Source organism: Scatophagus argus, chromosome 8 (genome assembly GCF_020382885.2).
Source record: "Scatophagus argus isolate fScaArg1 chromosome 8, fScaArg1.pri, whole genome shotgun sequence".
In the NCBI taxonomy this organism is placed as follows: Eukaryota; Metazoa; Chordata; class Actinopteri; family Scatophagidae; genus Scatophagus; species Scatophagus argus.
In genome coordinates, this window is record NC_058500.1 from 6,527,074 (window position 1) to 6,549,199 (window position 22,126).

The 22,126-nt window shown below is 41.0% G+C and overlaps 4 protein-coding genes across 6 annotated transcripts in view; all 4 read left to right on the forward strand.

The window, feature by feature from the left end:
• The first annotated feature begins 109 nt into the window (after positions 1-109).
• Positions 110-5,420, forward strand: LOC124062768 (serine/threonine-protein phosphatase 4 regulatory subunit 2-A-like). 2 transcript variants are annotated; one of them, XM_046395710.1, is made up of 9 exons: positions 110-246; positions 953-1,034; positions 1,224-1,394; positions 2,145-2,238; positions 2,388-2,425; positions 2,592-2,666; positions 2,896-3,045; positions 3,208-3,485; positions 4,194-5,420. In XM_046395710.1, the coding sequence occupies exons 1-9, from the start codon at positions 213-215 to the stop codon at positions 4,502-4,504; spliced, it is 1,233 nt and encodes a 410-aa protein (XP_046251666.1). In that variant the 5' UTR covers positions 110-212; the 3' UTR covers positions 4,505-5,420. The 2 variants fall into 2 exon arrangements, with proteins under 2 accessions (XP_046251666.1, XP_046251667.1); XM_046395711.1 differs by lacking the exon at positions 2,592-2,666.
• Positions 5,421-6,933: 1,513 nt separating this feature from the next.
• Positions 6,934-9,078, forward strand: guca1b (guanylate cyclase activator 1B). Its single transcript, XM_046395714.1, has 4 exons — positions 6,934-7,260; positions 7,827-7,976; positions 8,130-8,244; positions 8,489-9,078. Exons 1-4 carry the CDS (start codon positions 7,057-7,059, stop codon positions 8,611-8,613), a joined length of 594 nt encoding a protein of 197 aa, XP_046251670.1. The 5' UTR covers positions 6,934-7,056; the 3' UTR covers positions 8,614-9,078.
• Positions 9,079-10,476: 1,398 nt separating this feature from the next.
• oard1 (O-acyl-ADP-ribose deacylase 1) lies at positions 10,477-12,596 on the forward strand. The gene is made up of 5 exons (XM_046395713.1): positions 10,477-10,800; positions 10,958-11,123; positions 11,942-12,000; positions 12,084-12,196; positions 12,344-12,596. Exons 1-5 carry the CDS (start codon positions 10,669-10,671, stop codon positions 12,489-12,491), a joined length of 618 nt encoding a protein of 205 aa, XP_046251669.1. The 5' UTR covers positions 10,477-10,668; the 3' UTR covers positions 12,492-12,596.
• Positions 12,597-13,958: 1,362 nt separating this feature from the next.
• The window catches only part of LOC124063185 (synaptotagmin-2-like), a 51,458-nt gene continuing 43,290 nt past the window's right edge, over positions 13,959-22,126 (forward strand). The window contains exons 1-2 of one of the 2 annotated variants that reach the window (XM_046396575.1): positions 13,959-14,248; positions 14,350-14,413. The gene's annotated coding sequence lies outside the window, so the exon portion shown is untranslated. The remainder of the gene's footprint in view (positions 14,249-14,349; positions 14,414-22,126) is intronic. The other variant, XM_046396577.1, reaches the window with a different exon arrangement.

The following is a 22,126-nucleotide window of genomic DNA, read 5'->3' on the forward strand; positions in this document are numbered from 1 at the left end:
TAGAATAACGACCAATATTTACACTGTGGCTACTTTTATGCTGCTATGGGCGCATTCAAGTGCTTTGTTGATCTCAGATTGACCTGGAGACCCTCTTCCGCATTTGTGTCTACGTCATTTCAGACATGCGCAGTAAATGCTGCCAGCTTTGTTGGGTTGCTACCTGCTACTGCTAACTTGCAAGTATTTCCTACCTGTGACTGTAGACAACTATGGACATCGACGCGTTATTGGAAGCGTTTCAAGGTACAGTTTAGAGTATCTACATGACTGTTTTCATTTTAGAGTAGGATTTTTATATTTGTTTTGCTGCATCCAGCAAATATGTAATGTTTGCTAATTACGTTACGTACGTTACCGTAACTTAGCTTGCCATCAACGACCATCGTTTAACTTAGAAGAGGAATCTAGAGTCAATCTGTTCGGTGTGTCCTTTACCTAACTAATTTAATATCATTGTCAACAAAGAAGAAGAAGGTCAAAATTTAGACTGTAGATCTATTTATTCTGGTACTGCCAGTTAGAAGTATGTAAACAGCTAGCTGTGTAACGTTACAATAAACATGCTAACTTACAGGAACTTTCCACTTTCCCTTATCTGCAGCTGGCGTTTGACGGTTTAATGATATGGCCATTAACATGTTCTACTCCTTGTTGGGGATATATTCACTTGGCAAAGGCGATAATTGACACTTTATTATCAACTATTCATATCTAACGGAAAATCCATGCGCCAGAAATGGTCTGAAATCAAACGGGATGTCATCTTTTCTAGTGCTTGAATTTCCCTCGGGATCACTTGATTTTCCCTCGGGATCAAGAAAGTATCTATCTGGTCATAACACTGTGGGTTATTCTGAAAACTTTCAACTTTGGGTTAGAGACAGAGTATATGTGCTGTTTAGAACATTAGCAATACACTAATTCTTCTTTTTCATGTGGACATTCACAGATTTTGAGAAGAAAGGCAAAAAAGAGACGTGTCCTCTTCTTGAGCAGTTCTTGTGTCATGTTGCCAAGACAGGACAGCCAGTGTGAGTAGTCCCCAAGGGCTCACACAAAACATTAAAACAGTTTCTGCAGATCTTCATACACAAAAATGTTGCAAGGTGTTATTCTGCAAATGAAGTGTGAGCTTTTTTTGCATCAGGGTTTTCATAAAAATATGTTTTCATTGACTTTTCATTGTTTTGTGTGCATGAACTGTATTTCCAATATTGTAGGATCCCATGGTCACACTTTAAAACATACTTCATGTTTAAGTTGGAAAAAGTCATGGATGATTTCCACGCCTCAGCACCACAGCAGAGAGGACAACATAATCCCAATGTAGACTATGTTCCCTTTGAAGAGATGAAGAAGAGGATCTTGAAAATAGTTGATGGTTACAATGGGTGAGTAAAAACTAATATTAAGACACTGTGCAAATTTTGAGCAAATTCTTCCTCTCGACCTCACATACAAAACAAATCAATGTAGCAGTTCAGTTAAATGTATCCATCAATGCCTTTCCACACTGCTGGACGCATTATTAATATTCTTCTTCTTCCATGCCATCAGCTGAATAAAAATAAAACAGATAATTTGGTGTGCACTAAATGTAAAAAGTGTAAAATATCATTTCATTAAAATCAAATCAGCTGCATGAGTTGCAAATCCATTGTACTTTATGTTTTGCATGTGACTTGCCTGCATAAACACATTTAAATCTCCTAGTCTGGAAATTCCTTCTTGAATTTCCACATGGCAAAATAACTGTAAGATCTGAAAATGAATATTAGCTTTTTCACACCTGGACTCAACAATTTCTTGAGTTAGCTTCAAGCAACAAAACAAATACAAACAACTGCTGTCCTCATTGGTGGGTCAGTTGGATTTTAGCTTGGTGTTTTAGCATTAACACATGATACTATGAAAACCTTAATCCTAGAATATAATAAGTAGTATGTTGGTAAATAATTAGGGTTAATCATTGATGTCAGAACTTGTGACCAGCTGTGACTAGCCTTGACCAGGTCCATCCAGAGTGATCCAAGTTTTTTCTCATTAATATCCAGTGCAGCCAGGTTTGACAAGCGTTGATGCTGGCTGTGAGACAGCTGCGTGTGGCTAATCCTAAATATATCTCTTGACAACTCTTCCAGAATCCCATTCACCATCCAGCGTCTATGTGAACTACTTACAGACCCCAAACGCAACTACACATTAACGGACAAGTTTCTCATGGGTTTAGAGAAGGTGAGCGCTGCACTGCACTATTTTGTGTGAAAAGTCCATTACATGTAATGTTTTCACTCAAGATAAACAATATTGATGAATACTGTTTTAACATGCTTTCCTTGGCTTCAGGTTAAATTGTAATACATTTAATCGTTTATGTATTGCAGAACGTAATGGTGGTCAGCTGTGTTTACCCCACATCAGAGTAAGTGCATCAGCTGTTTTGAACCCCTTAAACTGCTGGCTGCAGTATTTCTGTTAAGCTGCTTCTGATGCACATTGACAGCTCCCTTGAATTTGCTTATTCAGTCACACTTACAAAGTTACCATTAACAGCCAGTTGTTTTTGTGCCTTTCTACTTCTTTCGAAGGAAAAATGGGGCATCCAGTGTAAACAGAATGAATGGAGTGATGTTTCCTGGTAACTCTTCTCTATATTCAGACAGGTGGGAGCCACATATTTGTTAGTGATAGACTTCCACAAATCTAAAATTGCCTCATCAGCAAGTGGAAAACTGAATTACTTTAGAGCCAGTTATTCAGAAACCAACAAGACTATGTTAAGTGCAGGAATGTTGTGTTTCTCATTTTGGGTCTCTGTAGTTCTGCTGATTAGCCATCTTGTGTTATGACTTGCATAAGAAGCGGACGTTTCCTTTTTTTTTTTGCCCCCAGTCGAAATGTAAATGGACCGGGCACACCAAAACCGCTCAACAGACCAAAGCAGTCAAGCTGTCATTCGCTCTCAACCAACGGGCTCCCCGACTGTCCTGTCAATAAAGAAGCAGAGCCAACCACAGAGCAGGTGGAGGAGCACCGTATCAGGTAACTGAAATGAATATGCATACATTGGCTCTGTGAGTTAAGGTTTAGTATACTGTCTACTCACTATTTTTACATGTAGTCATTTCCACAATAAACAAATTCAGTCAAGGCTGAATCTTTAAGGACTATATACAAACTGCTGTGTTTTTGTCATTATTGCAGTGATTCCTTGCCATCAGAAGGTGAAATTACACCAAACATCAGGATAAAAAACAAACACCCTCAGGAGGAATATGATTCTGATGCTGACAAGCATGAGGTCAAGAGGCTCAAGTTTGACGAAAAAGAAGGGGATCAAACAGAAAGTGAAGAGAAGGACTCACCATGTTGCAAAGGGTCGGAGAGCTTGTCAGAGACACCAGAGTCTTCAAAAGACTCTTGCGGTCAAGAATACCAAAGTGGAACATCTTGTGGCGCTCCTAGTATTTCAGAGGATCACGGTAAGTGTTAACCCATCTTCCTTTAAGATGAGGTTTGTATTACTGAAGTATTAATGTGTTTCAGTACCATTGTTTTTTATCTTCATAGTTAGTGGACTATGCTGTGGCTTATTGTATCTTTCTAAAACAGTTTGCACATACACAGAAAGTGCTCTTTCTACTGCAAATCTCTTTCTTGGCTGCTGTTGCCATCACAAAGTGAATATGAGACAATTTAAACATTAACATGAAGGTGTTAAAATGACTGCTCAGCAGTGTTGTAATCGTTTGTAACACCGATGTTTCTGTTTATGCATTCAGTTTAAAAGGCCTAGAAGTACAGATAGCTGTGAGTATATTAGTTAACACCTGTAGATTCTTTTTTAAATTCAGAATGTGACAGTAAAATGCTTGGAACTGCAACAATCAGTTGATTAGTCAATCAAACAGAAAATTAACCTCCAACTATTTTCATAATGAGTTAAAACTATTTGAGTCATTTGTTAAGAAAGAATGACAAAATTACGTTACTTCTTAAATGTGTAAAGTAAACTGAACATATTTGTATTTTGGATCATTGGTCAGATAAAATGTCAGTCTGAGCTTTGGGAATTTGTGCGGGGCATTTTTACTGTTTCAGAAATTCGGTAAACGTCAAAAGCAATAGATTATTTGAGCGAATAATCATCAGATTAAACAATATTGAATTTTGTCTACTTTGGTCCTCAGAGCCGAGCAGCACACAGAAAGAACCTTCTGAAAAGGAAGAGGACTCATCTGAGACGGGGGATGTCCACAGTTTGGAGAACGACAGCACTGTGGATCAACCTGAGCAACCCGGTCCATCAGAAAAGAACACGACATCGGAACAGGAAAATGAGGAAAGCAGCAGCAGCAGCAGCAGCAGCAGCAGTGGGAAAGGTCTACCCAGTGATAAGCAAGTCCCTTCTTCTAGTAATTCACCTGACTTGTCAACAGAGGGCAGCACTGACAATTCAAACAGCTCAAAGACTGCAATAGAGCCTGGGGAACAGGACTAATTTGAAGCCCAGCCTGCCCCGACAGACTTTGTTTTTTTAACACTGTATGATACCACCCCAAGGGTATATCTGGAGCACTGTGGACCTCTAGACTTCAGGACCAGGAGCGATGTGGACTTAGAGATCCTTCATAGAAGGGTCTTTGTGTCTTCTTCAGTTTCAACTACTTAAGGCCACATGTCACCTGGTCTTTAAACTGGAAAGAAGTGATTTAAAGAAAATTATGGAGATTGCTTTTTTCACTGTTGACTAAAGGTTTTTTCTAATCTTTTTTTTCTGAATTTTATATTCGAGCATTATAATTTAACCGTCATAATTGATGTGTTCAGTGATTTCACTAATCATTTGGCATGTATTTCCAAAAAGATACACTTGATGGTTTGAGTTGTGTTTTGGCCTAAGCACACTTGTTTTGATCTGTTTAATAAATGTGTGTCTCTCCAGTTGAACGAGTGACACTTGCCATTGAGAATGTGAAGCAGTACTTCAGAGATGTCTATTTGCTTTTTTTCTATAATGAAGCACATCCCATGAAATGTATTTCTTATTAACATTGCATTGCACTTGTATGCATTGACTGCTTCAAGGATGTGAAGAATGTCATAGTTTTGCTTTGTCACTTAATTAAGCCATTACAAACACAAAATATTGCCAATAGTTACAGAATATTAATTTGGCTTAATGCAGCCATTTCTGCATCACACAAGGTACTTTTACAGTTCATGTATGTCATACCTTAGTTGTACTAATGTCTCTTTTGATAGTTTGGATTTTTAAAGTATGTATCTGTAAATCAGTTTTTGTAGACTTGTTATACATGTCCACTGCCTTCGTAGAACTGATGACCGCTGGAATTTGAATGCTTGAGCTTGTATCATAGTATTCATGGAAAGCAATAAATGCTAAAAATGTAAAAGCGTGGTATGCTTTTGGGTTTGAGTCCGACCGAGGCCCCTTGCTGTGTGTCATCTCCTGTCTTCTGACCATGTTCTGTATGTCTTCTCCTGTCTTAAAGGCATAAATTGATTGATCAGTCTACCTCTTTGGTCCAGCATGAAATATCTCAAAACTACCTGATGGACTGCAATGAAATCTTTTACAGACATTCATGGCCTCCAGAGGAAGAATCCAGCTGATTTTTACTCACATTGAGGTTGATTCTTCGTTTAAGAAAGAAAAAAATAAAAGTGTATGCTAGTGTTATCACTGTGAACATGTTAGCATGCTGGTGTGAACATGTAGCCTCACTTATTACAGCCTCATAGAGCTGCTAGCATGACTGCAGTGTAAAAGTTACGTTGGATCAGTCCATCAATGCAAATGAGCCAATGAATTTCCCTCAGGATCAATAAAGTATCTATCTATCTATCTATCTACGTACAGAAATAGTAGGTCTTTATTAGACCTTCCCAGGAAACAGGAAACTGTGATTGGATGTAGGAAGTTACGGATAGGTTTAAAATATCTCTTGTGTAAGAACAGGTGTTAATCATTTTAATCGTGTGAGGATAACATCCAGTGACACCACAGATGGCCTTGATACTTCTAAGCTAAGATTATCTCCATCCCTGTCATCAGCACATATTGTGGAGCAGGAAGGTAATGGACCAGGTCAGGCTCTCACCTGTAAACAATAGTTATGATTACTATGAACAGTGACACTTTTACTCTGTTGTAGTTCCAAATTTCCAAATGATCCTATAAGGCAAAAAGCTCGACAGACGTTCTCACCTATTGCCCTCTTGCAATGTTGTAATGTAATTTCCATCATTAGTGGATTTAGCTACAAGACATTTATTATATGTGCCTGCAAGACTGAAGCAGACATATAAACAGTAACCAGGGTAACAGTAACTAATCTGAAGGTCAGGTCTTTCAGCACAGATATAAGACATAAGATCTGTATGAATGATAAGCCTGGAACTTCCGTGGATACTGAGAAAGATTTCCTGAGCATTCCCCTCCCATACTGTTTTGAGACTCAAAAGAAACACGTTAACAAAGAACTGTCAAACTCTCAGCACCGGTGGCTGATTTACATTGGCAACAGTGGGTTGGGATTTTCCACTAGTGTACAGACCTTATTCCTGAATTTACCTTGGCATGTTTCACAAATATAAGTAGTTCAAGATTTTGTTTCATTACGGAATATTACACTGTTAACAAAAGGTCAGGATAGGTAGCAGCATGACCACAAGGAAATCCTGCCATGATGTGTCTGTGCACTAACTGATTTTGACAAGTCCCCATTTGTAATCCTTTATCATGTGATCCATAACAGTCTGTGTCTCATACTCACTTTCAGATAGGGATTTGCCACGATAGAGAGCCCAGTAACAATTCAACTGGTGTGGACTTTGATGTCATTTTGATCATTTTGGTCTTTGCTCATTTGCGCAAGGTTCGTTTCAGTTACTGACGACAGACCTTTGTGGATTCTGTAATGAAGGAGGGTGAGGGGGGGGCTTTAAAAGAGTCACCCAGGTCAAACAGTTGTATGTAATGTAAGAAATAATTTCAGTTGCCAGGGAGTTGCAGAAAGATTTTCCACAATGGGTCAGCGTCTGAGCGAGGATTGTGACCCAGACAAGGAAATTGATGTGGCAGAGTTGCAGGAGTGGTACAAAAAATTTGTTGTGGAATGCCCAAGCGGAACTCTCTTCATGCATGAGTTCAAGAGCTTTTTTGGCGTTACTGAAAACAAAGAGGCCGCAGATTACATTGAAAACATGTTTCGAGCCTTTGACAAGAACGGCGTAAGTACAAACTTCTGTTGAGTGGAAGTTTAATTCTTGTGCATAAAAATGTGTTTCATTTAATACTGACACAGCAATTTCCACAGTAATAACGATGTTGATTGGAAGCATTTGTGACAATTGCAGTGGACACCCTTCATTGAGCACATGTTTTTAGAGTTGAAACTCTTATTTTATTACCCGATTAGTCCATCAATGTTCAAATGTGCAAGTAAAGCAAAAATACTGACATCTACAGGCTCCAGCTAATGACAATTGAATATTTGCTGGTATTTGTCCTCAATAAAAACTAAATGTTTAATATCAGAAAAAGCGATCGACCTGAACATGTCAACTTAGGTTCCTGTGAAATTTTTCAGTTTTCTCATAAATTGAAAATGAAACCATTGAGAAGATGGCTGGTTAGTTGCATCCCTACATTTTTTTTTATTGCTGCATTTATTAAGAAAACTCTTTACATTCTGTCTAATATATTTCAGTATAGATATTTTGTCTTTTAAATTTCAAAAGAAACATTTTGCATTCTGAAGTGCTGAAATGCTAACTCTTTCTCTTCATGTGCACAGGACAACACCATAGATTTTCTGGAGTATGTGGCAGCCTTGAACTTAGTCCTGAGGGGTAAATTGGAACATAAGCTCAAATGGACATTCAAAATGTATGATAAAGATGGAAGTGGGTGCATTGATAAAACAGAGCTTCTTGAAATTGTGGAGGTAATATTTGCAATTACACAGTCACTGTATGAAACTATTGATCTGTAAAGTTTTCAAAACATTTGAAAGAATCTTTCGTGATGAATCAGTGGTCTGTAATGAAATGCAGTCAGTGTAAGAGTCCTTGTAACATACTTTCCTTGTCACTCTCAGTCTATTTATCGACTGAAGAAAGCCTGTCATGGAGAGCTTGATGAAGAATGCAATCTGCTGACCCCAGACCAAGTGGTTGACCGGATATTTGAGCTGGTTGATGAAAATGGAGATGGTAAGTGTTTGTAAAGTTTTCTGATGGCTCAAAATGATTCATGCATGATGCAAAAGGTCTGTGCCAAGCTGCTGTAATGGCTTTGTGGGAAGTTAATGTAAACATGTGTTCATTGTTGTGTATAATGAATGGGAAGGCGTGTCTCAGCTACATAAAGGTCCTCTCTTTATTAAAATTATGATTTCAGGAATGAAGAAATGTTTAGTAAAATAAGCGCAGAGAATAACTGTCCCTTGCAACCTAGGGGAGCTGTCGCTGGATGAGTTCATTGACGGAGCACGGAGGGACAAGTGGGTGATGAAGATGCTCCAGATGGATGTCAACCCTGGGGACTGGATGAATGATCGAAGACGCAGCGCTAACTTCTAAGACTGGACATGTGGACTGTCAAACTGTCACAAACACACACCCTTTATGTGTGACCGATCATGTTGTGATTTTGTATCTGCTGCAGTTTACATGTGTACCACAGTCATCCTGGCGTTGTACTGCAATATTTTGCTTGCAAAGGAGCTACCTGTTCATTTACTTCAGTTCAGATTTCACAGTTAGGCTACTGAGTAACAGTAATTTTGACCTTATTTATTGCCATGCAGAAGGTCTGTTCATTGGCTTGTATTTTGTAGATACTGCAGACATAAGGTGCTTGCTGCATATTCTTTTTTGTTTTGTATCTTAAAATCAATAAAAGAGTTACCCAATTAAAACCTTTCTACAACCGTGGTCCATTACAGAGAAGCGTTTTCACTTATTTAGGCTTTTTAGACCTCTTGTCTGCACTGTGTGGACATGCAGCTGCAGGACAACTTTAAGTTGACTGATTTTTATTGGTGCACTACGTTTAGCAACTTGACTTGATCCTGAAGGAGAATCTCATGAAACAGAACAAATAAAAGCACCCATGAGAGTTTGCAGGATCTTTATAAACAATAAACACAATAAATAAATACAAAATTCACACTGTTTTGTATGATATAAATCTGGTGAAGTATACACTAATTTGCGAATGGAAAAAATTACAATTTACACCATTCATAGACACAAACCTCCAGACCACAGCCCTTCTATGGACAGCCTGTGCACTTACTATCAGTGCCATTGTACTGAAATTGGCTGGAATCCACGAGAAGGCACTCGTGAGGTAGTCCTCAATGAATGTGAGTGAATGGAGCTAAATGGCTAAGACAATTATTTACACCTATTTCTAGATATAAAAGTCCAAATGTTCTTTTAGTTTATATATATATATTTATTTATTTACTAACAATGTCAACAATAATGATGATCACCATGGGGAACAAGTTGATGAAGATGGACAGCTAACTGTAGATGCTCCTGCTGAGCCTCCAGTTGACTTGGATAACCAGCCTGTGGAAGAAGAAGAGCCCCTGCCAGGAGGATCCAGGAGGAATGAACTGCCTTATGCCATTTCTGACAGTGACCTCGACATTGATGCTGAGGAAGAAGACCCGGGGTCAGCGCCCTCCTCTAACACAGTGCCTGGAGGATCAAGGAGGAGGGCAAGAGAGGAAGATGAGGGTGATGAGGTGAACAGGAAACGATTCCGGTGCAGGAAACAAACTGTCCGATGCCTCCTCCGACAGTGACACCGACAACTACAATGAGGACAAAGAACCAGCGTTGGCGTCCTCTTCTAGCCCACTGCCTGGAGGAATCAACAAGAGGGGAAGAGGGGAGGATAATGAACAAGACAGGAGAGACAGTGTGGATTAAAAAATGTTTAACATGCCTTATTCTGTTTTATGCTATATGTTTTATGCTATATTATTAATGGTATAATTAATAATGTTATAATCATGTAGAACTAGTTGTTTGTCTCAGTACTGCACACTCTGAGGGAGACAGAGGTATCATGCATAGTAGGAGAAGAGGTGAGCACTGCCTCCTCCGACAGTGACACCGACAACTACAATGAGGACAAAGAACCAGCGTTGGCGTCCTCTTCTAGCCCACTGCCTGGAGGAATCAACAAGAGGGGAAGAGGGGAGGATAATGAACAAGACAGGAGAGACAGCAAAAGATCCAGACAGTGACACAGCTAAGTAGACATTATTGTCAAAAATATAATAAAAAGATAAATGTACATGATTTCTCTATGAAATGTAATGGAGTGAAATAGAGTGTAGTAGAGCATAAGGCGTACAAGCACAAATGTAAAGCCTAAGTTGGATATTCGTATATACGCCCATACAGGAAGTGACTCTACAAAGTGTCGTTTTTTCTCGCGAGAACATAGAAAACTTGCACGGCTACAAACTGCTGCGACGGACAAGTCTTCAGAGCCTTCAGAGCTAACCCGCAGAAAAGTCACTTTATTTACCATTAAAACGTCAGTTGTTCGTACGCGACACGCTTAACCGTCGCATGTTATGCTAACTGATAACGTCTTGTAGTATTAAATGAATGCCGATAATCCTGCTTTGTTTTAATGTGCGTTCACGATTGTTGACACCTACACGACTCACCGCAAAAATGTTCTGCTCACTGCCAATGTCCTCTGATCCTAAGAAGCTGTCCAGCCCGGGCAAAATGAAGGTAAAGCATACTCTTAGAGGAAAAAAACAACCTGCTTCGGTTTTACTTGCGTTAAATGGGCGTTTCCGTCATATTTCTCCCTCCAGACGCCAGTGTTTATTTCCTGTTCTGTCATATTGTTTGCGCACATGGTGTAATGCTGCCCCCTCCCGGTTAGTCTGCAGTATACCACTGGAGACTAAATTATGTTACTGGGAACCTGTTCTCCTGCCCCGAAGATGAAGCTTTGGCCCACTGTATCAGTGAGGACTGCCGCATGGGGGCAGGCATCGCCGTGATGTTCAAGCAGAAGTTCAAAGGAGTAGAGGAGTTAAAGGAACAAAGTGAGTCAGAACTTCTATTAAAAATTAATCTGGAGTGAAAGTGTCTTATTTTGAGGGGTACTGATTCCTCGGCAGTCATTTTTTTCCAGCACAGACAAACTGCTTTTGTTTTAAGCAGAATGTGTATAAAAAAATCACCTTATTCTACACTATGTGTATATCAGTAACATCTCATCTGCTGTATATATATTTTGTATCAGTGGATGGATCCAGTTGGATTGTTTTATGGCTTCACCATCCCTTCACATGAAAATATCTTTGGTGTCACATGCATCAGTTTGTATTCTCTTTGGATAGACCCCATTAGCGTTTTAAATAAACATCTGAGCTTTGGAACATTTTTTGCTGAGCAGTATGAAATAGCAATGACTTGTCCACCAACAGTGTTGCAACTAACAATTGTTAAAAAGATTTCCGGTTAAGATATTGATTATTTTCACAATTTGTCATTTAGTCCATAAACTGTCAAAAAAACATTGTGAAAAATACTGACCCTAATTTTCAGAGCCCAAATTGATGTCTTGAAATTGCTTTTTTAATCCAACCAACATTCCAAATCCCAAAACTCTTCATTGACTATCATAAGGGACAAAGAAAACCAGCAAATCCTTGCACTTAAGAAGCCAGAACCAGCAAATGTTTGACAGTATTGCTTGAAAAATGACAAAAATGATTAATTATTAGCGTGGTTGGAAATTAATTTTCTTTCAGTTGTCTAAGAAGCTAATTGTTGCAGTTCTATTCGCCAGTGCGTCGATGAGGCTTAAAAACCATCATTTTGTTTCTAATGTGGTTATTATCTTTCCATATCCAAACAGAAAGGGTGACAGGACAGTGTGCTGTACTGAAGAGAGACAAGCGTTTTGTCTACTATCTGGTAAACGTGTAACAATTAATTAAAAATGTTCCCAGTGCAAATATTCCCTGTACAAATGTTGCTTTCCTGGTATTTTATTTTAGATCACGAAGAAAAAGGCCAGCCAAAAACCGACCTATGACAGCCTGAGACAGAGCCTGGAGGACATGAAGTCACACTGTGTACTGAATGGAGTAACAAAAATATCAATACCTCGGTTTGTAGCATTTCAACACATATAATTAGGCTTCATCAAGCCACGTTAAAGAGAGAAATAGGCATTTGCTCAATTCTTTTCAACAAGATTTGCGTCGTGTCTGTTACTGCTGCAGTGACAGGATGTTGTTCTCTCTCTTTCTGACAGTATTGGATGTGGCCTGGATCGGCTGCAGTGGGACAAAGTGTCGGTTATACTGGAACAGGTGTTCAAACATGCAAACATCTCCATCACGGTCTACAGCCTTCCTGAGAGAGCAGAGGCCACTGTGATGAGGGAACACAAGCGCAGATGATTGATGAAAAAGTTTGTTTATTGTTGTAAAGAAGCACTTTCTGTATTATTCCCACAATATGGAGCCATGGGGGATTTTGTTTCAATAAAGTTTTGTCACAGATTACATGGAAATATATGTTCTTTTATGCTCATCAGAGTCAACCAATCCGTTATGAACGTCTGCATGTAGATGATACGTATGAAATATCATATTTCAGCAGATTGGTTTTTTTTTTTTCTAAGTTTATTTCTGTTGTCACTTCTCCAATCAGCTGTTTGCTTCCAAAAGGTGCTAATCTAGATTTATCGTTAAATCCAGATGTCACCAGGATTTGTCCACCTGTCCTTTCTGGTTTTAACAGCATGTGGTATTTTACACTGAGCCTAAAATATCAGCAATCTATTTTCCCATTCATCCCCCGGGCGATTGCCTTGTTGATTGAGCTAACAGTGTATTTGCATTTCTCTGTGGGGATCATATAACTTTTAGAGTGCTCATTGTACTCTGTCTGCAGATGGCTGAGCTATTGTATGATCCAGTATTGATCTGCCTGGGTATTGTGCTTTAATGCAGCCAGGCCACATTGGATGGACTAGTTGTGAGTCAGGGAACCTGACACCACAAAGTCAATCCCACACATCCATTTTCTGTCGGATGGGAAAGCCTTTTAACACATCGTGAGACTGAAGTGGGAAGCAGAGAGCTAATACTACACCATCTCCATTCACGGCTCTGTGTTACGTTCATCGCAGTAAATACTCAAACTAAAGGGGGCTTCTTTTAATAATTTCACATGTACTTAAGGTGTGAGTAATTAAAATAAACCTCAGTAGTAGGGAGGTTATCTGAACAGCCTCGGTAGTTTGCTGCCTGTGACCCTCCCACTCTCCTTTGGGACACCTTCAATAATTCATGAGGAGAAGGCATTAACCGCTGTACACTGCGGCTGCCTGCCCATTTCCCCCCATATATATTCTGGCTGGCTGGAAGACTGTACTTCGACATCACTGCAACCAACCCCCACTCTCCTCCTCCTCCCTTCCCATCCCCCTTCTTGCTTGGCAATTAGACTCCACACTGCAGCAGAGCCACCAAGCCATGCTGCAGTGAGTGCAGGGAAATCTCCCTTCATCTGACCCGCTGTCACACCTCAACATGCTGCAGCTTGTGGGACCGTGCATCCAAATGTGCCCTCACCCCCACCTAACAGCCCCTGTCTCTTTGTTTTCCCATGCAGCTTCTGCTTGTCCCACTGCGGTCCACTGATTCGCCGCCGATGCTCTCCCCCATTCCCACTCTCACTCCTTTCCTCTCCCACAGAGCCGCCTGCCTTCCCCCCCTCACTCCCTCCCCCCTCTGTCCTCCATTCCATTTTTTTTTCTTTGCTCGATGCGTATGAAATTGCAGAGCTCAGCATTCTTCTCCACGAGCACTTAGGGGGGGAGAAAGGGAAAAAAAAAGGACCAGATGAGCTGGGCGGGAGGGCTTCTGGTGCACCACATAACTGGCCCCCTTCCAATTAAAGAAGAGAGCTTATGTTATTGAAGAGCAGCTCAGCCAATGAGGAGACAGTGCAGGCGAAGACAGCAGGAAAAAAGCAGCAGAGCGAGTGGGCAAGAGGAAGAAAAAAAAAACTGCAGTGTGTGAGTGTGTGTAGTTTTTATCCCTCCCTTGAGCAGATCTTTATCAATTTGTGTACTCCAGTCTTGGGGCGCATTTGAATGAGTGTCTGTGTGTGTGTTTGGGGTTAGAGTTTACAGGAGGACAGAGTAAAGGTGTGTCTAGAGGGCTGTGTTAGACTCCAGATTTATTCATTCTGAAACTGGAAACAAGAGAAAGTAAGAGAAGATTGATTATTTTTCTCTCTATCTCAAAGTGTCTCGGAGACTGTGGACAAGCAGAAGAGCTCGGTGTCCTGAGGAGAGCAACCTGCACAAAAGGTAAGCAGCTGCATCCTCCTCCTAACACAGGCATGCTGGGTTTTTTGTCTTTACACTTCTGAAGTTGTTTTTCTGTTATTTGTCAGCGTATGGTCTATGTTATCTGCCCTCTGTCACATGTAAGTGCATTTGAATATGCATGTGGATTTTTACTTTGATGATTCTATCATGTTGTTAAGACTTTACAGAAAAGCAGAGGGAAAGGCAGAGGAAGAGACAGGGAGAGGAAGAGGGAGGGAGGGGGGAAGGTTAGTGCGGGACTCCCTGATGCTTCTAGGCAAGTTTCTGTGCACACGGTTCTCTAGTGCTGCAGTATCCCATTACATCCCTGAACGGAGCTGCCTCAGCATGTAGTCAAGTCCAGGCAGCGCTAATCAAACCATCTTCCAGTTTTCTAAAATGTCTTATTTATTATCCCTGGTTGGGATGAGAGTAAAGTTTTGTCCCTTATAAATTGAGTGCAGGCTGATAAGCTCAGTGTGTTCTGTGCTGCAGCCTGTTTTGTCATGCATGCTCTCATTGTGTGTTCTGGGTATCGCGGGGGTTGCTTAGATAACATATTGGGTCTGAAAGCATTCAAGCCTAGTGATGACTTTTTGTGTTGTTTGTTCTGGGACTTCCTACAGTCAGAGCCTGCAGCAAAAGTACGCTCTCTGATTGGGTGAATCGGGTTACCGACTACAGAATACCAAAGAAGCAGAAAAAAATATTTTCTATCATGTCTGTCTGCCTTCACTGGAGCATTCATACACTGAAAATATAGTTCATTATTATTGTAAAATGAGCGCAGACAGCAAAGTGAAGCTTTCTTTGTTTATAGTAAAGAACAGCTGATTCATACTAATGCATTTTTTCAGTATGCATTCATTATCAGCTTTCTGCAAATTCACAGTCTCTTTATTACATCCCACTGTATTTATTTATTTATTTGTTTTTTAAATCTGACCTTCATCATTTGTGAATGAAGATGTGACACTGTCCAGCAGTGGGCACTGTGCGTTTCCTCTGTTGAAAATGTAAGCGAACGCCGGCCTGCTGCAGAATGGGGGGAAATATGGATGGACTGTGTTGTGTGTGGGCACGCAGAGAAGCATTAGACAGGATAAAGAATAAAGTGTGTACTGTAACACAAATAAGGTTTTCACATTACATAAAAGAAAGGCTCATACCTATCAACCTCAGACAGGAGATATAAGCCCAAGACATGCATGAACCTGACCACAATGGCTGATTCCAGTAACTGGTTTTAAATAATGTTTCAATTATTCAACACTCAGCTACAGACGGGGGTAAGGAGAGGGCTGGGAAGGACATGTAAGTCATTTCAGCACCATGGACAGAGCTCAGAGCAAAGATTTTTTTAAGATGAGATTCATTTGAATTCTTAGAGGAAAACCAGTGTTTAGTAACAGGAGTGTGATGACAGTTTAAGGCAAAGCTAATGTCTATTTAGATGACCCGCTAATTTGTCTGGCAGACACATTTTCGATCCCTCTTTGATATTGCAGTCGGCTGCAGCTCATCAATTCTTTTTGCCTTTTGAGTTGAAGACACTTTTCATTATTCATGCGGCTCTCCTTTTTTTAGAACGCGGTCCTTCTTAAAGAGGACTATGTTTTGCAGAGGTGCTGAAAGCTCACTTTCTAGCCCTTTTCCTTAAAAAAAAACCCCAAAAATAAACCTTTGTCTTTCCTGTCGTTGTCCACCTGTATTATCACTGTATGTGTAGAGTGTCAGCACTGTGGTTTTGTCCTACCTTCCTTTTCATTGCAAGGCTCAGAGCAACACAAACTGTGTGCTGAAATTGATTGCAGCAACAAAATCAGTCGGGTTTGACATCATGGAACTATTTGGGTGATAAAATAAAATCTAAAGGGTAATGTTATTAGAAGAGCAGAAGTGATACATTATGTCAGCTGACTGTGGCTCGGAGCTAATTAAGTTTCACAGAAATCAAGTTAAAAACGATTCAGGAGATTCAGTGTTATGTTTTATCAGTGGAAAGAAAATGGAAAACGTGTGACGACCGCAGCCCATACAGTTCAGATACCTACTGTGACACAAAGCTTTGTTTCATGTCATGGTTGAGAGCGACCGGGAAAGTGCCTCCGTGGCTCACAGCCAGCGTATTGAGACACTCATTTAGACAGCAATGATCAGAAACCTCAACTCTTTAATGGGAAACGGAAATGAGACCCCAAGCTGTTCCTGTGAAACAGCCAGTATCCCTCTTTAAAACAGAAGCAGAGCGTGAGAGATGGAGGAGATTTAACCGCTTTTAATTAGATGGAATGGCTGGTTTACACACGCAGATCTATATCCTGTTTACCTAAACTTAAGTCTAATTCAGTGTTTTAGCAGCTTCCAGAATCAGACGGCATAAACAGCCCTGGCCTTCAGTGAAGTACTGGGAAAGGATTAGTGGTGGAATTAGAAAGTTGCCTTTCGAGGTTTATCTTTGTGTTATCTGTTCTTAAGTATGAATACAAATGATGCACTGTAACTTGTCACTGCTCATGACGCCCTCTGTCCCAGGCTGTAATGGGCGTGTAGTGTGCCCCTGTAAATGATGGTGAACTTAGCAGAGCAACATTGGCTGCCACCGTGACATACAACAGTTCACAGCAACGACAAAAATCTCCAGGTCAAGACAAGAGGAGGTGCTATATAAACTCGCCAAACAAGCGCACATATTGTTCCTTCTGTGTTGTTTAGGCTGCACAGATGAGACATTACAGATTTTGAAGGTGAACACACTTTCTTGGGGATACGAGAATGACACTGTGATAAATACAGTGAAGTGTCAGAAGGACAGTGTGTGTGTTTGTGTGTGCGTGTGCCTTTTCCATAACCAAAAAGAGGGCACTTTTTCATAGTCTCCAAGGACAAGTTACAGCGCGTATTAATGTATGTGTTTTTGTAAAAGTGTTTGTAAGTGTGCATAAGAATGACAGAGACCAGTTTGAATGCAGAATATAAGAGGCAGCGTTGAACAGACTGATTCCAGTTAAGCTTTAGACAAAAATGGGCATGAAAAGGACAAAAGCAATGAGAAGGCAGTGAAGAGAGGAAGGAAAGACAAATGATACAAGCACGGGCGAGAGAGGGCGACAGATAGAGCGAGAGATTGAGAGATTGTCGGAGGCAGAGCAAGAATGGAAGAGAGTGGGTGTGCATAGCAGAGCTGCGAGCACTGCAGTACATTGCAGTGCCCAGCCCCTGCTGTGTTCTCTGTTCACCATCCGGTTCCATGCACTGAAGAGACCCCTGCAGCAGCAGAGCTGCACGGCACAGAGGGCTGCCTGCTAATGAACAGCAACCTAACAAAGAGCTTTTGACCCGCCGTTGTGCATTCAGGATGTCTGATGATGCCCAGATTTTTAAGGAGTGATGGAAACACGGTGTTTGCAAGAAAACAGCCGACCTGAGCATGCCAGCGCATTGTCATGTAGAGAGAGGGAGTAGTCAATACATGCTCCCCCCCACCCCCCTGGATTATGTAACCATATAGCACATTCACTTTGCCCATTGCCAGTCCAATCATACCAGCTTCCCTGGCAATGTTTTCCTCCTTAGGAACATCTGCCTGACTGTTTGCTTTTGTTCCAGAGGTAGCATCTTTGCAAACATCGATGGACACTTTATTGAACTTATTGAAATGGCAACAATAGGAAGACAAACAACATGTGCATTTAAAGAGCTGGTGGTTTTATGCCTGTGGTTTGGCATTTTGTTGAGGGCGCCCTTGTGAGTAAGTAGTAATGATCCCATAAATAACTGTAGAGATCTTCTTGTGATGTAGGCTGATTTTAAAGAAAAATCACTAGCTCAGTTTGAAGTCAGGCAGTGCGAATGACCCACACGGGATAGCCTCACACTTAAGTTCTGCTATACGGCTTTTGGCTGGGTAAGCAGTACTGTCTTTCTGTCACACACAAACACAAACACATGCATGCAAATGTGAGATTAATCTTAGTCATGTGAAAACTCCAGGAAATGAGGTAGAAGCTTGTTTCTGCTTCCATTAACAGTTGCCACGTTTCCGTCCCACTGCCTGCCCGGGGTGAGGGTGGGCGGGGGTGGGGGTTGGCTGAAGCGTGATAGCTTCCCTCTTTGTATGTTCTCTGGTTTCCCCTCTGCTTTGCTGATTCACATAGCGTAGTGTGGGCTCCTGTGACAAGGCCAGAACGTGTCTCTGGCTGTGTTCAGGAGTAGTTGAGTCAATTACACCTCGCCAGACAGGTGTTTGAGCTGCAAAGTGTGTGCGCCTCGGCACATCAAACCGTGTTTGCTTCTGATTTGCAATGAAATCAGAAGCAGGCTTTGAAAATGATAAGGCAAAATGATGTGCTGTGACTGAGTCACGCTGCAACTAAAGATAGTAATCCAACTTGCAGTAGACGTAAATGTATTCATTCACATCAGATGTGCCTTATGTTTGAATTATTGCTTGTATAACATATGCAAGGCATCAAGTGCATTTGATCATTGCTTTAAAACAGATATTTACAACTGTCTCTGTATCTATTATATTTCTAACAGAAAAATCATGCTCTTTCTTTGTCAGTGTTTATGTCTGTTTCCCATTGCCAGTAAATTGATTTAATATTTTATTCACCAGGGTTTCACATGTGTAGCTATTCTCTACCTGTAGTAAGAATGTAATGTAATCTAACCTTGCAAAATCTCTTAAAAAAAATCATTGCCACGGCCATGTCTTCTGTCCTGCAGCAGCACAATATTCACAAGGTGGTGCTGGGAGGAAAATGTTGCCTTTGACTATGGATAGTTGAGAATGTAGTCATGAAGGGGATAAGGAGAGAAACACTCTGTGGCTTGTCTGTGTATGACAGAGAGAGCGGGAGAAAGCAGCAGAGTATTGTAGTGTGGGTGAGCTGCAGCAGGGATTCAGAGTGCTGCATTGAGCTGCATAATTAATGTTAAGAGGGTGGAGCTAAAGGCGGAGATAACTTGCCATGAAGAACAAGCCGCTGCAACGTGAAACAGAGGCACCCCTTTTGTGTGTGATAACTCTTGAACACAGAACGGTGTGGAAGTGATATTTTGATCCAAAACTAAGGAGGCACAGTCAGGCATTTTGGTCCAGCTCCGTGTCCCCGTCCCATCTGCTCCCTCGGCCCTCAAAGCCAATCACTCTCCACTGAGCTGTGTACCACAGCCAAGTGCCTCAATGCTGGCTGCACAGCTCTGTTAATCATCCAATTTGTAGCAAAACGGCTTCCTATATGACACATCTGGTGAAACTCTCATCTGGTCTGTCTGAATTGGACCACAAGGAAGGAGGAGGAGTGGCTTTATTCTGCAGGATGTGTTTATATTTAGTCATCTTCTGCACAAATGCGAGGTTGTTGTTCCGTGTTGTCTACTCGGTGATATTGTGCTGACTGCTTATAAAAGCGTGCACTTTCCTGCAGAAGGCCTGCTGTTTTTAGGTTCTTTATCTTTGGAGACAGTCTCTATTATTCTCTCCTCAGTTTTATTTTTATACACAGTTTCACTGCATTAAAGACATCTGCCTCTTCAGTATTGTGCATGCATATTTGGGTCTGCACATGTCTGACAAAGATGTAGGGTTCATGGTGATCCCTCTGGGGTGTGAATAAATGTTAATGGAGGCTTGTCTTAAATGCATTGGGGCTTTAGTATGTATGAGCACGTTAGCCTTTGGTCCTGTCAGGGCTCAGGAACCTGTTCAGCTCCTCTGTCTCTAGGGCAATATTGTCTGCCTGGTGACCATATCTATACCACACTTCTCCTCTTGCACCCTTGTCACTGTAACCTCACCATTACTACAGCTGTTCTGAGTTCTTGACATCCATTTTGCAGCAACATGCCCAGCCTTCATGTCAGCTCTGCGCCTTTCCAAAATCTACTCTGAGGGTCTGTCCTTGTGAAGGGATCACACAGAGGTGTTTAAAATGCACCCTGTGTCAGCTCCAAGTCTCTCTACACACAGAGAGGAAGCCAGAAATGACAGCAGTTTCATTCCAGTCCCTGAAGAGCCACAAAATCACACTTACATTACAACCTCAACATTCTCAGGTGCAAGTGGCAGCGGCAGATGCAATTGAACCTTGGAGGCAAAAACACCAGAAAGGTGCAAAGTGCATCCTATAGCTGTGATATCAAGCTTGTTTAGGAGCAGTGATTTAATATTGTCTTAATAACAACAGTGGACTTTATGATAGCCTGCCCACAGTTGTCTTCGGATACATGCCTTCAGGGTCGCAATGCGTGTAAAATGTTCTCTGTTTGTCTTCTTTCTAGCCTATTCCAAAAGGCATCGAGAAGCAGAATCTGAGAGAAACAACACAGGGCCTCATTAAATATATTTTTTCCTGTCCCTTGAAATCTTAGAGAAGAGGAGACATTTTCCATTTTCTTTCTCTCCCCAGTCCCATGGGGTTGTGCAATGGGAGAGCTGAGTTGCCATTTCTTAGAGCTGCCAAGTGAGAATCTGCCCATCTGACATTCAGAACGCTCGGAGCAGTGCAAACATCAACAGAAACCCTGAAAAAAGAAAAGCAAAGAAAAAAAAGATTCAGCCAAAGAGAGAAATAAGGCAAAGGGAAGGAGGGGAGGATGGAGAATACTTCAGCTGTGCGAGTAGCTGCTCAACATGAAGGCTGCTCCTTTTTTGAGGCTGGTGTGCAGGCGAAGGACACAGCTTACAGAACAACAAAAACATCCCTTTGAGTTCTGACAGCAGTGCAGCAGGCACGGACACATCAGACAAATATCCATTTGAATTCATTCATTCATTTCATTTGTCGTAGAGCATGTTTTAGTGTTGGTACGTTTGACATTCAATTTAAGGATCTCTGACTCTGTGTCAAAAAGCATATCAAAAAGCAGCTTTTTTAAATTAAAATACTTTTGATTTGAATACTGAATGGAAAATCAATGACTGACCACTGACCTGTGGTGAATGAATCTACGTACATTAACTCAAGTACTGTACATGCACTCTTCCACAGTTCAAAGGGGAATATTACAATTATTTGAGAGTTTCAGTTAGTAGTAATTTTATGAAAGACATTTCATGGTTTTAGCTTCATAATTGTGAGTACTTTTTTTACTTACTTAGTACTTTTGTTTCAGTAAAGGATCTGAATACTTCCTCTTCCACTGGTAATAACAAGTACTAACAAAGCATATCTGTTCATTTCTAAGCTCCAAACTCCAGTGTGCCTTTTTTTTTTTTTGTGACTCGAATGAACAACTCCGTTTGGGTGAGTGGCAGGTCACTTATGGTGCTTTGTAAAGCTGAAGGTGCTCTGCTGAGTGTTGAGCCATTCTGTTCGCTCATTCTCTACACTGTGCTGCTGCCAATCCCAGCATAAAAGATCACCAGTGTCCATTTGTGTTCAGCAAAATTGTTTTTGACTCAGACTGCATTGCAAAGAGTAACAAACAGAAACAAATGTCTACTAATTTAAGTTCTCTTTGTGTGTAATGTGTGGTTTGGCTTTGAGTGCCAGCCAAATTGAAGAAATCCTGCAGATTCGATCTCTCCCGAAGAGATTATTGACTTGACAGAAAATTGGTTGTCATCTTCCAAGAGCATGATGGAGAGTTGCAGAAATTATTTCCACCCATGATAAGGCTGGTAATTGTTGGCTATTGCAAGAAGCATTCATTGTACAATATTGATCAAAATAATTCCTCCCATCCTTTTGTCCAGTTACACAA

Bases quoted from the DNA above. Each gene is read 5' to 3' on its own strand.
- oard1 (XM_046395713.1), top strand. From the start codon at position 10,669: ATGCCGATAATCCTGCTTTGTTTTAATGTGCGTTCACGATTGTTGACA. The intron at 12,001-12,083 runs GTAAACGTGTAA...ATTTTATTTTAG, and splicing joins AGCGTTTTGTCTACTATCTG to ATCACGAAGAAAAAGGCCAG. The intron at 12,197-12,343 runs GTTTGTAGCATT...TCTTTCTGACAG, and splicing joins ACAAAAATATCAATACCTCG to TATTGGATGTGGCCTGGATC.
- LOC124062768 (XM_046395710.1), top strand. From the start codon at position 213: ATGGACATCGACGCGTTATTGGAAGCGTTTCAAG. The intron at 2,667-2,895 runs GTGGGAGCCACA...TTTTGCCCCCAG, and splicing joins TCTTCTCTATATTCAGACAG to TCGAAATGTAAATGGACCGG. The intron at 3,486-4,193 runs GTAAGTGTTAAC...TTTGGTCCTCAG, and splicing joins TAGTATTTCAGAGGATCACG to AGCCGAGCAGCACACAGAAA.
- guca1b (XM_046395714.1), top strand. From the start codon at position 7,057: ATGGGTCAGCGTCTGAGCGAGGATTGTGACCCAGACAAGGAAATTGAT. The intron at 7,261-7,826 runs GTAAGTACAAAC...TCATGTGCACAG, and splicing joins GAGCCTTTGACAAGAACGGC to GACAACACCATAGATTTTCT. The intron at 7,977-8,129 runs GTAATATTTGCA...TGTCACTCTCAG, and splicing joins AGCTTCTTGAAATTGTGGAG to TCTATTTATCGACTGAAGAA.